Source organism: Aythya marila (genome assembly GCF_965140915.1).
Source record: "Aythya marila genome assembly, chromosome: 1".
NCBI classification, from domain to species: domain Eukaryota; kingdom Metazoa; phylum Chordata; class Aves; order Anseriformes; family Anatidae; genus Aythya; species Aythya marila.
In genome coordinates, this window is record NC_139042.1 from 193,226,546 (window position 1) to 193,241,171 (window position 14,626).

A 14,626-nucleotide genomic window follows, 5' to 3' on the forward strand; every position below is an offset into this window, starting at 1 on the left:
GTGGGGGTTGGCCTGTTCTCCCACGTGCCTGGTGACAGGACGAGGGGGAATGGGCTTAAGTTGAGCCAGGGGAGTTTTAGGTTAGATGTTAGGAAGAACTTCTTCACTGAAAGGGTTGTGAGGCACTGGAACAGGCTGCCCAGGGAAGTGGTGGAGTCACCATCCCTGGAAGTCTTCAAAAGATGTTTAGATGTAGAGCTTAGGGATACGGTTTAGTGGGGACTGTTAGCGTTAGGTAGAGGTTGGACTCGATGATCTTGAGGTCTCTTCCAACCTAGAAATTCTGTGATTCTGTGATTCTGTGATTTGTTCAGCTCTAAGGTAAGGTTAAGAGGGGGAGAGTTCAAACTGCTCTATTCAGCTACATAACGGGTGAGTGCCAAGATTCTCAGAAGAGTGCACCAGACTCTTCGTGATGGTGCACGACAAAAAAAAAGCAATAGGTGTAAGGTACAGCAATGAGAATTAAACACAAGGGAGGAAAATAAAAATAAAAATAATTTAAAAAGGGCCTTTGTAACATAGACGAACAACAGAAGAGGGACCAATAGGTGTTGTGGAATCATCTCAGAGACTGTAAGAACTTGATACGGAGGTGAGCAACCTGATCTCAGCTTTGAAGTTAGCCCCAGGTTTGTTGGGTTTTTGTTCGTTTGTTTGGGGGGCGGGGAAGGGGAAGGAGGTGACCCAACAATCTCCAGAGGGCCATTTCAACCTAAATTATTCTGCCACTCTATACACTAATAATAACAATAATACAATAAATAAATTTATCAAATAAGTAAAAGGGTTCTGGCTGTTGAGATTATTAATACCCAGAAACTTGGCATTTCTGCTGTTAAGCACTTCCCTCTATAAATGTAGTGTCCTCTGATGAAGCATTCACTGGGATCTTGGAAGCCCTTGAGGAACAGCAGAGGAAAACACTACACACGGTGGAAGGGTAGAGCAGAGGTTTTCCAGAGCATCTACAGGAGCAGCACAGCCCATTCACTGCAGCTCCCCCTGTGCTTGCTGATGCCCCTGGTGAGAAGAAGCAGTGGCAGGTGAAGCACCCAGCATTAACAAGCCCCCTTCTTATTGCTCCTGTCTCATCCCACAGCCCTAGACTTCTACCTTCTACAACCTGATTTGGAAAAACATGTCCATTGATTCAGTTCCTCAGTGAGCCAAATACTTCTGCAACCAGCTTCACGTCTGACCTGCAGTCCCTGTTCCTCTTTGTCAAATCTTTTAAGAGTCTTGGTAGTTTATCCAGTCCTTTACAGTTAGGTAGAAGGTTTAAGTTATTAGTCATATTTTGTAGAATGCTCACCTTCTGTTATAGCAGATATTAAATCTTTTAACCAAATTTAGTTTTAAATAACCAAGACACTTTAAACACACAAAAATAGATGTGAGCCTTGCAGTTGTGATTGAAACTTAATTAGCAGCATCGCTATAATGGAACCAGGAAACTTTCAGATGTTTTGTCAAATCCTGTTTTTTTAGTCACCAGAAATTTAATTCCTCATACAATAGTCCATGTGAGCTTCTCAGATATTATCCTAAATTATCACACATTTAGAACCCTCATTTAGCAGATAATATCACATGAACTGTGGCTAATAAATCCCCTACACGACACATTATCTTTTCAAGGAAACAAATTGTGCTTTCTTAACAGTGAAATTAATTTTAAAAATACATACATTCCTAGTAATAAATCAAACTGGGGTTTGCTTTTAGTGATTTTTGGAACCGTTCCTCATAGAAACACACTTCAGCCTGTTCCTGTGTGTTTATGCTTAGAAGTTCAGCCTTCAGCATGCGTTTCATGCTGGTTATCTTTGTTGACCACTGAAGGAGAAACTTTGCCAAACACTGTTTCCCTGCCCCAGACACTGACCTTTACCTACCTTTCTCTCCAGGTCGTCAGTTGTTCCTTCCCGTCAAGTCAATCATCTTCTTATGTTCTCATTTTCAATAGGTTTTCTGTCATTATTTCTCCCCTGCTGGCCGGCTCAGACACTTGTTTGTACTCCTCTGCACCTCAAACTACTCTTTCTCCCATTGGTCTTCTTTAGGGGGGAAAAACAGCAAACAACAGCAAACTTTGCTAGTTCAAAATCTTCTGAAAGGGAGTAGAAAAGTGAAATGCAGGAATGGGTTGGGTAACCATGAACTGTGTCTTTTTTTTTTAGTGGGACATTCTGCTTCATTATCTTTCTCCTCACAGTGGGTAGCACAGTAGAAAGGGTACTTGATGTCTCGTCCCTGTTTGCACGGACTGTGCTGCAAAGCGAAGTAAAAATGTTTAAATCTTTCTCCCTCATAGCTGCTACTCATTGCTTTTGCAGGCAGGAGGGGGACTTTTCTGTGGGATCTTGTAAAACCCCGTTGCAAACGGAGCGCGCCTGCGATGCCGCGGTTATCTGCGCTGAGGGGTTGGCCTTCTGCGGCACCCTTTCCCTTTCTCCTGACAAACATCTCGCAGAGCTGCACCGCAGCTCGCCAAGCGCGGCAGACAGGCGACAGACCCGATTTCCCGCAGTTTTGCCGTGTAATTTTGGGCTGTTGTCGCCGGCGGGCCGCCGCTTTCAGCCCTCCGCCCTGAGGCGGCGCCGTTCTCCCGCCTTCCCCGCGGCTGACGGAACCCGCCCGGGGGCCCCGGCGGCGGGCAACGGAGCAAAAAAAACCCCAAAGGTGGCGGCTGGGCGGCTTCGTTCTCGAAGCTTCTCCCCCTCAGGGCCAACGGTTTTAACGGGCGGCGGCTGCGAGGCCTCCCCTGGCAACGGCGAGATGGCGGCGGGCGAGCGGGGGGGCCGCGACTACCTGGAGCGCCACGGGATCCCCGAGCTGCTCCGCCGCCTCAGCGCCCTGCTGCTCTACCACCAGCCCGGTGCGGCTCCCCCGCGGGGCCAGGGTGGGATTTGGGGGGAAAAAAAAAAGGAGATTTGGGGTCTTTAAGGTGGTGGCCGCTGGGAGAGATGCAGCAGGGGACCGGGCGGGGGTGCTGAGGGAGAGGAGGAGGCAGGAGCGGGGTGAGGGGAAGTTGGTGCTGGTGACTTGGTGCCTTTGGAGAAAGACCTCGGTGGCTTGGTTCCCTTGAAGAAAAAGACCTCGGTGGCTTGGTTCTGTTGCAGAAAGACCTCGCCAGTTCCTCATCCAGGTGCTGGAAACAGTGAAGGCCGGCAGGCAAGGCGAGGGGACATACCCGTGCCTGATGGACGAGTCCAACCTGGTTGCCATGTTCCAGATGCTGGACGTGGCAGACCTGGGCTACATCACCCCCGCGCAGTACCGAGAAGGTCAGTCCAGCCCGGACGGCAGTCAGCACGCTCCCCTCTGTTCAAACAGTTTTGTTAAAACAGTTTCAAAAGAATTGCATTAAAACAGCTTCAACCCCATCTGTATGTATGTAAAAGCATCAGCACTTCTGACCACACAACCTGGACCTTGGAAAGTTAAACAAAGTTACTTATGTTTGTTTTATTTTTTGTTTATTATATCTAGGCCACTTTCAGATGTTATTTTTTTCAGATTTATATAGGAAATTCTGTTTCCTTAACTTTAGCTCTTAAAACCTTGGGACTGAGCACAGACAACCTGCACGTTGGTGATGATGAGAACGTCACACTGGACACGTTCAAGGAAGAAGTGTAAGTATAATGGAACGGGTATGTGCAGAGTTGCTATGCACAGATCTTTTGCTGTGGCTTATGTTTTATTTACAAAAGCATGTCATTAAAAGACTTACAGGTGGTTTAAGCTTACCCGCTGTGCACTGAAAGATTTAAACAGGCACTATTGCTCTAGCCTGATGGGTTTGCTCAGCACTTCCCTCAGCCATCTCACATTAGGACCCACACAAAGCAGGCCTGTCAGATTTTCTTCCCTACAAGCAGCCATCAGCTAGCCCAGGACTGAGAGCACTGGTCCAGAAACGTCAAGTACTCGAGCTCCACTGTTGTTTCTGCCTGATATAGCAGAGGTAGTAACACATAGCTGAAACAAGCTTAGAATTTTTCAGTACTTTCTCATTGTTACAATATGGTTCTAGGGAGCATATTTCGGTAACTGTGACAATCACTGAAAGAGTACTAAAACTAGTTATCCTAACTTATCTAACTGGGCATTATTTTACTTTTTTTCCTAGGAAGAAAAGGTTGCTGGAGATTTGGGCTGTGTATTAGATGGAACAGCGGTATGCTCTATGTATTAAAAATAGGCATTTTGCTCCATTCTTTCACTGCTGTGTCAGCTGCGAACAACTGATTTTAAACAGTGCTCTCTTCTCTTTTTTTCCTCTCTCTTCCCTGTAGTAGCAATCAGCTGAAAAGGACAAATGACAAAGATTTGTTTACATTTACCAGGGACTTGAAAGGTATCTTTTGAGAACTGTCTTTCTTAGTAAGATTATTTTGTTAAAAATAAGTAGAAACCTCTTTAAAAAGAAAAAAGTATCCTAGAGTCTCCTCCTTCAGCTAGTAGCTTACTTTGTTAATCATTGGTAATGAGACAGCAAATAAAATTAATTTTAAAAGTTGTGACAATACTTTTTTTTTATATATATATAAAGAGGTTTAAAAATCAGTTTCAGGAAGAAGTGTTCATGGTTGAAAGATAGCAGTGCCAAGTAACATAGCATTTATTAATTTTTAAAAGAGTCTCAAAAACAAAAGAGGTCTTACTAAAAAAAAATGGGAGAGACTTTGGGACAGAAGAAAAAAGAACATAAATATAGGAAACAAATTGACAAATTCCTTCATTCCATCCCAGGTCCTGCATAAGCATATTTTAGATACAGATCACCCATTACCTGTGATTTAGACATGTAAAAACGTGTTTAAGTGAGAGTGTCATAGTCATTAGTAATGAAGACTGTTAGCTTTTAAATGTAATGACCAAGTGGTTACATTGAAGTAAGACCTGTGCAGTTAGAAGCCAAGTCAGTAACATTTTCAAATAATTTAAGAGTATATACAATAAATGGTAAAGATTAGATCAAACCAATTATACAGCATACAGTGTTGAAAAAAAATAACACAACTATGTTGTAACTTACTTCAAACAAAAGCAAAGCAAATAAGTAATCTAGATCAAGTTATTAACCAATTCTGAAGTCTTTATTTTCCTGTATTTGGCCAAATAGCTCTCAAATTGAGAAGAATCTCAACATCCCGTTGAGCTAATTTGTAAACGCCAAGTTCATTTAATGCTGCTGTTGCTGACGGCTGGTTTGGCTTCAGTGACGCTTCATTTTCTGAGGCTGACTGTAGTACATCCTTCAGCAGCAAGGCAGAGCCAACATTCAAGTTCAGGATAATGCAGGCTTCTTTTATGCTATGGGAGGGAAAAAAAGTTATATGAATTAGTAAAAGACTCACCCATAAGATACACTTAATTTTGTATGCACAGTGACTAAGAAAAAGGCTTCCAAGGATTTCTGAAAAGGATCTAAGTACTGAACTGAAAAGTGGAAAAGTGCTGCCTAGCATACTTGGTCTTGCTCTCTTAGCACTTTGTGTTACAAGCACCAATATTTGCCATGCTTGGCTTGACTTTTACTTCTTAATTTTTCCACTAGTTTAAAAAATACAGAAGAGAAGTTACCATATAATTACCTGTCTAGCCTTCCCAAGCTAGGTTTCTAATTATCAACAGAAAACATTATTTGGTATATTTTTAAAAAACACTCCTTTACAGAAAGCTGCTAGAGTCTGAACATTTTCTCTTATTAATCTCATTAGAGAGCAAACAGATACCCTGCCACATTGTTTCTAGTACAACAGCCACATACCCACTACACATTACTTTTAATGTTCCTTTCTGCATCTCTTTTTTAAGCTATGAATACTACATAGGTATCGATTACCTTTGTAAAGGTAATGTGCTCAAAAAAACTAAGACGCTGCTACAGGAATATTCCAATTAAGAATGCCAATATATAACCTTCATCTTCAAGCGTTCAGGACTGAATAACACGTTCCATATTGATCTTTAGATGTGTAGTAAAATTTCTGTCCCAATTAGCCCAGGAGTTTAGCGTTGGACTCTGCATAAGACTGTCAGCTATTTAAAAAGACTAACCAGAAAGAAGGTTGCTTCTCACCAGCCAAAGCAACTGGACTGCTAAGCAGAAACATAGTTTAAAATAGCCTCAGGATAAAGAAAATTTGTTGTGCTGTAACTAAATCTTTGAGTAGTTTCTTTTGCCCCACTTTTTGAATTCTGCTTACATTCCCTAAGTTCATCTATCTGCGTGCAGTAGACATCCTCACTGTGCTAAATACTCCAGAACATACATCACAGTCAGTTGCTATCTGAAAACGTGCTGCAGAATCAAAACTTGGGCTGTTGTAAACACTGAAAGATGATCCACATACATGTAGTTCAAGTATTTCTTACCCACTCAAAACTGTAAAAAAAATGTTGGTGATACAGAAAACATTCATCTGGATGTTCTGTTCTGAAACACTAATGGATCAGAAGTTTGCCTACTTACTGCTTGAAGTAGTTTTCTGGCCTCTTACAGTAGTGTGAAAATAAAGGGAAGAGATTTCTACTCATGTCAAACTGAAGTTGTGCTGCTCCTCCTTCATTGAAGTGATTCGCCATGATTATCTGCAAACACAGAGGGGGGGATCTTCTGTTTAGGCCAGTCACCAACACCCGCACAGTACTGCATACACTTCGTAGATACCTACCTCCTGATAGATGAATGTATCCACTTTCTCTGCAAGCATTTGCCAGAATATTTTGAATAGCGAGTGACAGAGCTGCTGTTCCAGTTGGAGCAGGCGGTCTCTTAGGGTCAACAACATTGGGCAAGCTGTGCTCGACAGAGACATTACTGCTTGCTCTGCTTGAGACGGTAAAGATAGCCACCTGAAAGAAATTTCACTGTTATGACTTCGATGTGATAATTATTCATATTACAATAACTGAAATTGAAATTATCCTGTAAGGAAATCTTAGCCAGTTTCAAAACCTAAAGGTAATCATAGTCTAATGCTTTATTTTAATATCCTTTAATGTTAAGCTGATGCTTTAGTTATAAATCTGAACGTGTTTTTTTTCTTAAAAAAAAAAAAAAAAAAAAAAAAGCTAATCTATAAAATCATCAAGCAGTTGTGTTAATTTTGAAGTGCTTCAGAAACTCAACCACAAAAATTCAAGAAACCCTGTGATTCCGTGAGGATAGAAGCAGTAGTTACAGGCCATTTTTAATACTACTTGGAAGAAAGTAACTCTCATCTGAACTAGAGTGACCCAGCGTTCTTCCTAGGGTTTTCAAGACAACATGCCCGCTCACTGCAGAACTACTTTAGAAAGCATAACATCAAAACAGGCTTGAAGTGAGGATAAAAAAAATTTTCCAATACTTACTACCCTGTGCCTTTCCTATCCAGGAAACCAGTTTCTCTTATTAGCTATTCTTGCCTTTATTTACCTCAATGTTTTTAAACAGAAAATAATATTGGAATATGAGAAGAGAGCAAACAGAATCACCTCTCTTTTTTGTACAGCTTTGCAGCATCTGTGACCTCTTTGAAGACATGATGTACTTGACGACTCAACATATCTTGTTTCAGGCGCTCCAGGAGGTTAATCATCTCATCAAAGACAGAGCTCTCCATTGAAGCCAGCTGCCCCAGCTGTAGCTGGCTGACAGTGCTACTTTCTGCACAAACCTCCAGTTCAGCCTGCTGTAGCTGCAGGAAGAACTAGGGGAACAGAAGTAGACATAAGTACTAGCAAAAATCATCTTATTATTTGAACTCTGCGTTTGTACTTTAACAGACAGGGTTCTACAAAACATGCTCCTGACACGTTTATAAACGAAGTCTTGAAACTTAAAACATTGTCCTGATTCAATTAAAACTGTTTTAATCCTAGTAATGCAACTGATACGGGTCCCAAACACAACAGCAGATAGGTAATGGCATGTTTGCTAGTCTGACAATAGCAAGAAGTGGACTGAGTTGAATGTGACACAGCGGTAATGAAGTTGGTTTTGCTTTTAAGCACGTCAAGATACTTTTGTAGATGCAGCTGTACAACATAAAAGCTGCTCTCCTATCAAGTCAAGATTATCCTCTGCTACAGACAGTTTCCTGTCAAGACAAAAACAATTTGGAAGCTGCCCATCTCCCACAAAATGCTTATTTCTGCAATGACTACAGAAAAAGTTGACATACTACAGAATAGCTATGGTGCCACTGGGCTATTACAGAAAATAACTCTACCCAACACCCTGTTATCAAAGAGTGACTTTTCCAGACACCACCTGAACCAAGCTGTAATGCAGGCACCCACGCCAAATCCATTTAAACTAGCTCAGCATAGGGATAATTCAAGAAGCGTGCACATGCTACTGCAACACATGCACTTCAGCAGCAATACTATTAGTACTATTAGTTCTATTTTTTCCATAATTAATTCTTCTAAATACATTTACATAAATAGTGCTGAAAATGTAACATTTGATTATGAAACAAACAGAACTAATTTATTTTTAAAAAATTTACTTACTACATTGTCAGCCCAGTCTGCCAGCACTGTTGCGATATAGTTAACGGCATTAAGGATCGCACAGTACCGGAAGCCTAAAGAAGCTCTGCTCTCTTCCTTCATTACTTGAGTTAATCGTATCCTGAAATCATCAACTAGCTCCTTCTGTAGCCCCAGGAACTGCAGTTTTCTGGAAGCTGTTGGAAGGTTCTTATACCTGTCTAGAAAGACATTATCAAAATATTTAACGTTTCCCAGCACTGAAGAAAAGGTTTTGAACACGAAGCATTATGGTCATCTTTTTACATGATGTTACTCCTACAAAGACATCATACAGTATTTAATTTTTAAAAAGCTGACTTATTTTTAGCAACCTCAAGAAACTACTCAATGCAAAAGCTAAATATGTGAAGAAACAACATATCTGAGATTCCCCTCCCCCTCACGATTCCACTAGCATATTGCATCCTAATACTTTAGGAAATATGTTATCATACCACACCACCTAGCAATATCACGTGGCCCCTAAAGCCAGTCACAGTGTAGGATAAAGCCCTTCAATATACAAATAAGCACCTCCTGAAAAGGTACATCCTGCAGATTCAAGAGGAACGGCAGGATATTTTTCTTATTGAATTGTAACAAATCATATTCTCTCCATAATTAATGGGTTTGAATGTGGTAATTTGCAAATTATCAAATTTTTAAAAATGCATTTGAAAATACGTCACTACTAGCTCAAGATTATTTGTGCTAGATAATTTCCTGCTCATCTTGTATTTTGGACAACTTTTATTAAATTGTGAGTATCACAACTTTGCAAAGTTGTTATTTGCTGACTATTGTTGACACAGTAGATATTTAATAAATAATATCTGCAGTTTTTCTACTAGTCATTACGAACAAGAGCAATGTCCACAGATTGGCAGTTACCTGTTATAACTAACAACAGAGTCATAAAAGTTTCAGCGCAGTCTGGGACTTTCATTTCATCTATGTCGGTGATATCTTTGTATTGCGATATCCACGCAGCCTCGGATGAAAGCATGGAGTCCATTTTCTGAAGAGCAACTGAGCACAGAAATTGTAAATTGTTTTAGTATTTAATAATGAAAAAAAATTTCTAACAACAACAAAAAAACAACTCTAAAACCAAACAATATATAAAAATTAAATCTTTATCCCTAGTTAGTTAAAATTTACGTTTTCAGATGATAAAAAACTAGTGATGACTGGCTTCATGCAGAAGCAATTCCAATAACAGCATCACAAACGCAGGTATAAGAATTCTGTCAAGGCTATTTTTTTATTTATTTTTTTTAATAGTTGGCTTGTTCTGTTCCAATGTATTTCTTCTCTGATTCTCAAAAATTAATACCCTCGCTCCATTTCAATTTAAAGTCTATCCTTGTCTGCACACTTGTCTGCACACTCTGTCAAAATACGCAGGCTAGATCCCATACAGCTTGGGGACAACAGTCCTATAAACTTCAGAAGCACTATTAGAGCCAAACCATTTTTTAGTCAAAATAACTGCAAAGTATAAAAATATCACAGAATCACAGACCAGCTTAAAAAACAGGGCTGGACGCAGCATTAACCCCCGGGGCACTCCTCTCATTACTGACCTCAAAAATACATCTTTTGGCGTAGCCCAGTCCAAGTGACTTATCCTGTTTGAGAAGACTATTTGTATTCTGCACAATCAGAAAGAAAATGTGTCAAGGCCAACAAAATCCATCACAAATCTTACATTTTTTTTCCACTGTTAGCCACCTCTGGAAGCAAGACTCTTCTGAGAGAATATGCATGCAACTGGGAAGGGTGCTGAGGTAGCCATGAACACTGTAGAGCTCTCTCTCAAACTGAAGTACCTCATCCACAAGGTGACAAAAGAGGGCATCATCGTATAACAGGAATGGAATATCTGCAGCAAGCTTCTCCAAAATCAGCATTACCAGAGCACGAGAGAATTCAAGCTTTTAAAAGAAGAAAGTGAGTAAAGTATTAGAGATATGGACAAACATGGGCAAAAATGTATGATCTTAAAACTGTTACTAGACTCAGTTAAGTCTCACCACGAGTTTAGTGAAATCAGCAGAAGAATGCTTGTACAAATTGACTGTATAAATGCTTACATATAAAACACACAAAGTGCTTACCCCAGCATTCACTGAAGATCCTGCCTTGTCCAATATCGGCTGGATTTTGTCATCAAGGAACTTGGAGTGATTTCCAATCCACATAAGCACTTGTGTTAAATACCATTCAGGCTTATTTAAAAAAAAAAAAAAAAAAAAAAAAAAAAAAAAAGAATGAATCCCCTAACATATGTAATACTATTAAAAATGCATTGTATTAGCAACTGTAAGAGTGTGAATGTATTTATATTTACTCAAGACTGTTAACACAAACAGAGACTTGTGCAACTACAGTATTAGAAAACAGCTCTCCAAGTCTGCTGTAGATGTATTACAGCAACATTAACATTTACCTGTAGGAAACCTGCTTCAGTGACAATTCTCAGATAAAATACTCAAGTCTTTGAAGATAACTCATTACAAAAGCAGGTCAGTTTCCAACTGGCGAAGTGGACATCTCTCTGGCCCAGAGAAAATGTTTATGCCTCTGCAAGATCTTCACGTGTTACCTTGGCATCTGTCCCCACTAAGGGACACACAAGTACTGCACAATTTAAGAATCCTAATTTCAGAGAAGAAAGTGTCCAAGTGACACAATTTAAATACAGTAATGTATCTGTTGCTTAGAAAAATAAACAAATAAATAAAACTGCTTTCTTCCATACCTTGTTTAAGACATTGGTTGGTTTATTTCCAGTGAAATGATACTTGAATCTTTTCTGCAGAGGATTCAGCATGATCTGGATTGGAAGGATAATGGGTGGTGATGGGGGTAAGGAATACTTTTCTGGAAGCTGTTTAGGTTTGGTTAACAATTCATCGCTAAGTTTGACAGTCAAGGACAAATTTAAGTGTTGATTCCTCCACTGGTAAAATTTCAATCAAGTGGGTTTACAGGAGTGAACACCTTAGCTCTACCTTGTTGGCTAAAGGCAGTATTACACAAGGCATACAAGTCCTCAAATACAAACAACACTCAAAATGCTTCCGTTTTATAAGTTATGTTAAATAACTCTGGCTGCTAAGGATAATTTATTCAGTGATAGTACAAGTCACTGAAGTCAGTTTGATTTAGGAAACCAGAATCATTTAAAAAAAGAAAAAGGGAAGAAAAAACACCATCATCAATACCAAACCCAAGGGCTATCCAAGAGACGTGCATATTCACGTTTCCTAAAGAAGTATCAGACTCACAAGATTACTAAATGGTATTCATGATTTTCCACTTTGAAGCAACTGATTTAAGTGGCCCAGTCTCTGATAAAATTGTTACTGGCTCCAGGTTGCCCTGAATGACCTTGTTTCTTCCCGGTCCAGTCCTGCTGATTTAAACATCAACAAAAAAGCTACAACCACTCCAGGAAAAAAAAAAAAAAAAAAAAAAAAAAAGAGTAAAAATGGTTGTTTGAACTTCAGCTGTGCTTGATTTCACCCACAAACAAAATGAACAGGATGAGCAGCAGTGCCTTCTGACTTACCTCAGAGGCAAGTTACTATTTCTGCTCAGTTAAAATTGTTCCATTTTTTAAAATTCCCTTCCGAGACAAACATCTTGAGTTTTCTCTCTCTTCTTTCTGGGACTGCATATATTAAAGTGATTAACACAGATTTCAAGTAATGCTAGGAAATTAAAAGCATTAACTACGTCTAATTAAAAAAAAAAAAGCATCATCATTTGTATTAATATAGGTAATCTTGCTGAAAGTATAGAACGTAAGGTGTGCACATCATGAAGCCTGAACTGCAAGTTACCATGAGATCACTGGATCTGATGACTTGGAGTTATGATCCTGCTACTGCTAAAAAGAGGAACTTGAATTTTAACTGAAAACGAGTTTTAAATTCTTGCTCCGGCCACCTAGCATTATCTATATGTAAAGTACCTTATAATGTTAATACAAAGTAACATAAATTCGACTTCATTTTTGACTTTCGGGAGCTCTGAAATCCATTATCCTTACTAAAACACGCCACTATTTAAAAGGATACGAGGTTTGCAATTTCAGAAGCTGACAGAACAACGTCTCCAAATTGTTGTATATGTCAGGAGCATTGGCTGGAGCAGCAAGGCCAAATGCCTGAGACTGTGGTGGCCCCACAAATGGCCAGCGAAGCTGGGTCAGCACCTCTTCAAAGTCACTGCAACATAAAATATGTACCTTAGCACAAACCTACAGTACCACACAAAGGCGAAGCAGTGACAGTGCATCCCTTACCTTGACAACTTGTCCTTAAGAATTTTATGCCAGAATTTAACAGTGGATCTTACAAAAGCAAGAAGATGAGAACAAGATGATTCCTGAAGTTTAATATCCAGTTCTGCCATAAAAGCTAGAGTACTGGCTGCCTCTGGAACATTGTTGGTCATCAGATACTGCTGAATGTTATCACTATAAAATTCAAGAAAAGTTGAGGTCAGACATTCACTAAGAATCATTTGTGCACTGAAAAATTGAGATAAAACTTAATCTAAAATATTTTAATGAGACAAACATGGTTACCACTCTCATCATGTATATGCAGTGCTAAGCCCTGAAAAGGCTGTGTGATAACATTAGTGAGAATATTCTTAAAGTATATAAGATTTTAAAGTATACCAACTTTACCTTAACTCTTCTATTCGTGAAATCCATTTAAGATAGGACAGGTGCCGTTCAATCTCCTCTACTTGACTAATCAGCACACCAAGCTCCTCCATCCATGGCTCAGCTTTCAGTAAGTGGCTATCGATTGAATCAGATAGAAGAGCTTCTTCCTCTAGAAGCCGATTCAGGGATTTTTTAGAATCTTCTGCATTCTTCAAGGCCTTCTGAATTCTTTTAGGAACTTCAGATGAAACTGTAAGTACCTACAGTTACAGAAAAGTATTGAAACTCACATGAAAATATTGCATTATATAGAGCGGTATCTTGAAATTTCAATACTTTGCTTCAATTTAGTTAAATCTTATGACTGATTTTACTACTTAATCAGTCATAAGGCACATTCAGCATATTAAAAAAAGGGAATGTGCTTACCTGTTCTTCTAACTGCTTTTTATTTTCAGATAGCTTATCGATGAGGCTGCCCAGCTTCCTCAGAGAATCATAGTCGTTTCCAACTTCTCTTTCCACAAATTCAGAAACATAGTACGGGATATCGCAATGGTCTAGATCTCTCGTGACTTCTTTCTTTGTAACGTTAACAGTTGCCATGTTTTCTTTATCTACAATACTAATCATACAACTTCAGTTACTCACCGCTACGACAGCACTACCAGCTAGAAACCTCCCGAGGATACAAAGCTCAATGAAGAGCAAGGCAGTTCAACTCAAATAAGACGTTTAATAATGATCCTGCATTACACAAGATGAGATGTTAGCTTAAGTCTTAGCTGAGAAATCTTACTTACATGCGTTCCTCTGGTGGTTTATTATATATTAACTAATGAAGTGGGACATGAGTGTGACTGGAAAAAAGTCCCAAAAGCATGACTTAATAATCATTGCAAATAGTTCGGCATGTAGGTGGTTTCTACTTAGGTAAGTTAGAAAACATGGAAACGCACCAATAAATAAATAAATAAATAATTTTGTGAAGTAGAAAGAGAAACCACGATCCCCCTCTTTACCTGTTCACACACAGAAGCATCAAGTGCTGAGGGATTTATAACTGGCCAAGGCTCCGCTCAGGTCTGACGTTACCAATCATCGCTTCTTCTGCCAGAGCGACGGGGGGGGACACCCGTGAGGAAGCCCCGGCAGGGACCAACAGAGGAGCACGGCATCGCCTCGAGGAGCTCCACAAGGCCCTGGGCGACCCCACAGCCGGGGAGCCCCGGCCCGGCCCCACAGCCGGGGTGCGGGCACCGGGTGACCGCCACCACCGGGTCCCCGCCGCCGGTCCCGGGGCCCTCAGCGCCCCCCGTCCCCCTCAGCCCGTGAGGGAGCCGCGGCCGCGCGCCCCGCCCCGCCCCGCCCCTGCCGCGTCAGCGCCTCGCTGCGCAGCCC

General features: G+C 40.4%; 2 protein-coding genes across 2 annotated transcripts; one reads left to right on the forward strand and one right to left on the reverse strand.

Annotated features, from left to right (window-relative positions):
• The first annotated feature begins 1,974 nt into the window (after positions 1-1,974).
• On the forward strand, positions 1,975-4,491 carry EFCAB10 (EF-hand calcium binding domain 10). Its single transcript, XM_082781393.1, has 4 exons — positions 1,975-2,881; positions 3,126-3,290; positions 3,557-3,641; positions 4,139-4,491. Exons 1-4 carry the CDS (start codon positions 2,293-2,295, stop codon positions 4,173-4,175), a joined length of 876 nt encoding a protein of 291 aa, XP_082637519.1. The 5' UTR covers positions 1,975-2,292; the 3' UTR covers positions 4,176-4,491.
• Positions 4,492-4,612: 121 nt separating this feature from the next.
• Positions 4,613-14,569, reverse strand: RINT1 (RAD50 interactor 1). Its single transcript, XM_082781259.1, has 14 exons — positions 14,248-14,569; positions 13,655-13,850; positions 13,244-13,485; positions 12,854-13,027; positions 12,627-12,776; positions 11,303-11,459; positions 10,659-10,769; positions 10,250-10,475; positions 9,430-9,567; positions 8,518-8,717; positions 7,495-7,709; positions 6,690-6,870; positions 6,488-6,606; positions 4,613-5,325 (listed from the first exon to the last, which is right to left on the reverse strand). The coding sequence occupies exons 1-14, from the start codon at positions 14,265-14,267 to the stop codon at positions 5,109-5,111; spliced, it is 2,346 nt and encodes a 781-aa protein (XP_082637385.1). The 5' UTR covers positions 14,268-14,569; the 3' UTR covers positions 4,613-5,108.
• Between the last annotated feature and the right edge of the window lie 57 nt (positions 14,570-14,626).

Bases quoted from the DNA above. Each gene is read 5' to 3' on its own strand.
- EFCAB10 (XM_082781393.1), top strand. From the start codon at position 2,293: ATGTTTAAATCTTTCTCCCTCATAGCTGCTACTCATTGCTTTTGCAGG. The intron at 2,882-3,125 runs GTGCGGCTCCCC...GTTCTGTTGCAG, and splicing joins GCTGCTCTACCACCAGCCCG to AAAGACCTCGCCAGTTCCTC. The intron at 3,642-4,138 runs GTAAGTATAATG...TTTTTTTCCTAG, and splicing joins GACACGTTCAAGGAAGAAGT to GAAGAAAAGGTTGCTGGAGA.
- RINT1 (XM_082781259.1), bottom strand. From the start codon at position 14,267: ATGCTTCTGTGTGTGAACAG. The intron at 12,777-12,853 runs GTAAGGGATGCA...TTTATGTTGCAG, and splicing joins CTTAAGGACAAGTTGTCAAG to TGACTTTGAAGAGGTGCTGA. The intron at 6,607-6,689 runs GTAGGTATCTAC...CTGTGTTTGCAG, and splicing joins ATACATTCATCTATCAGGAG to ATAATCATGGCGAATCACTT.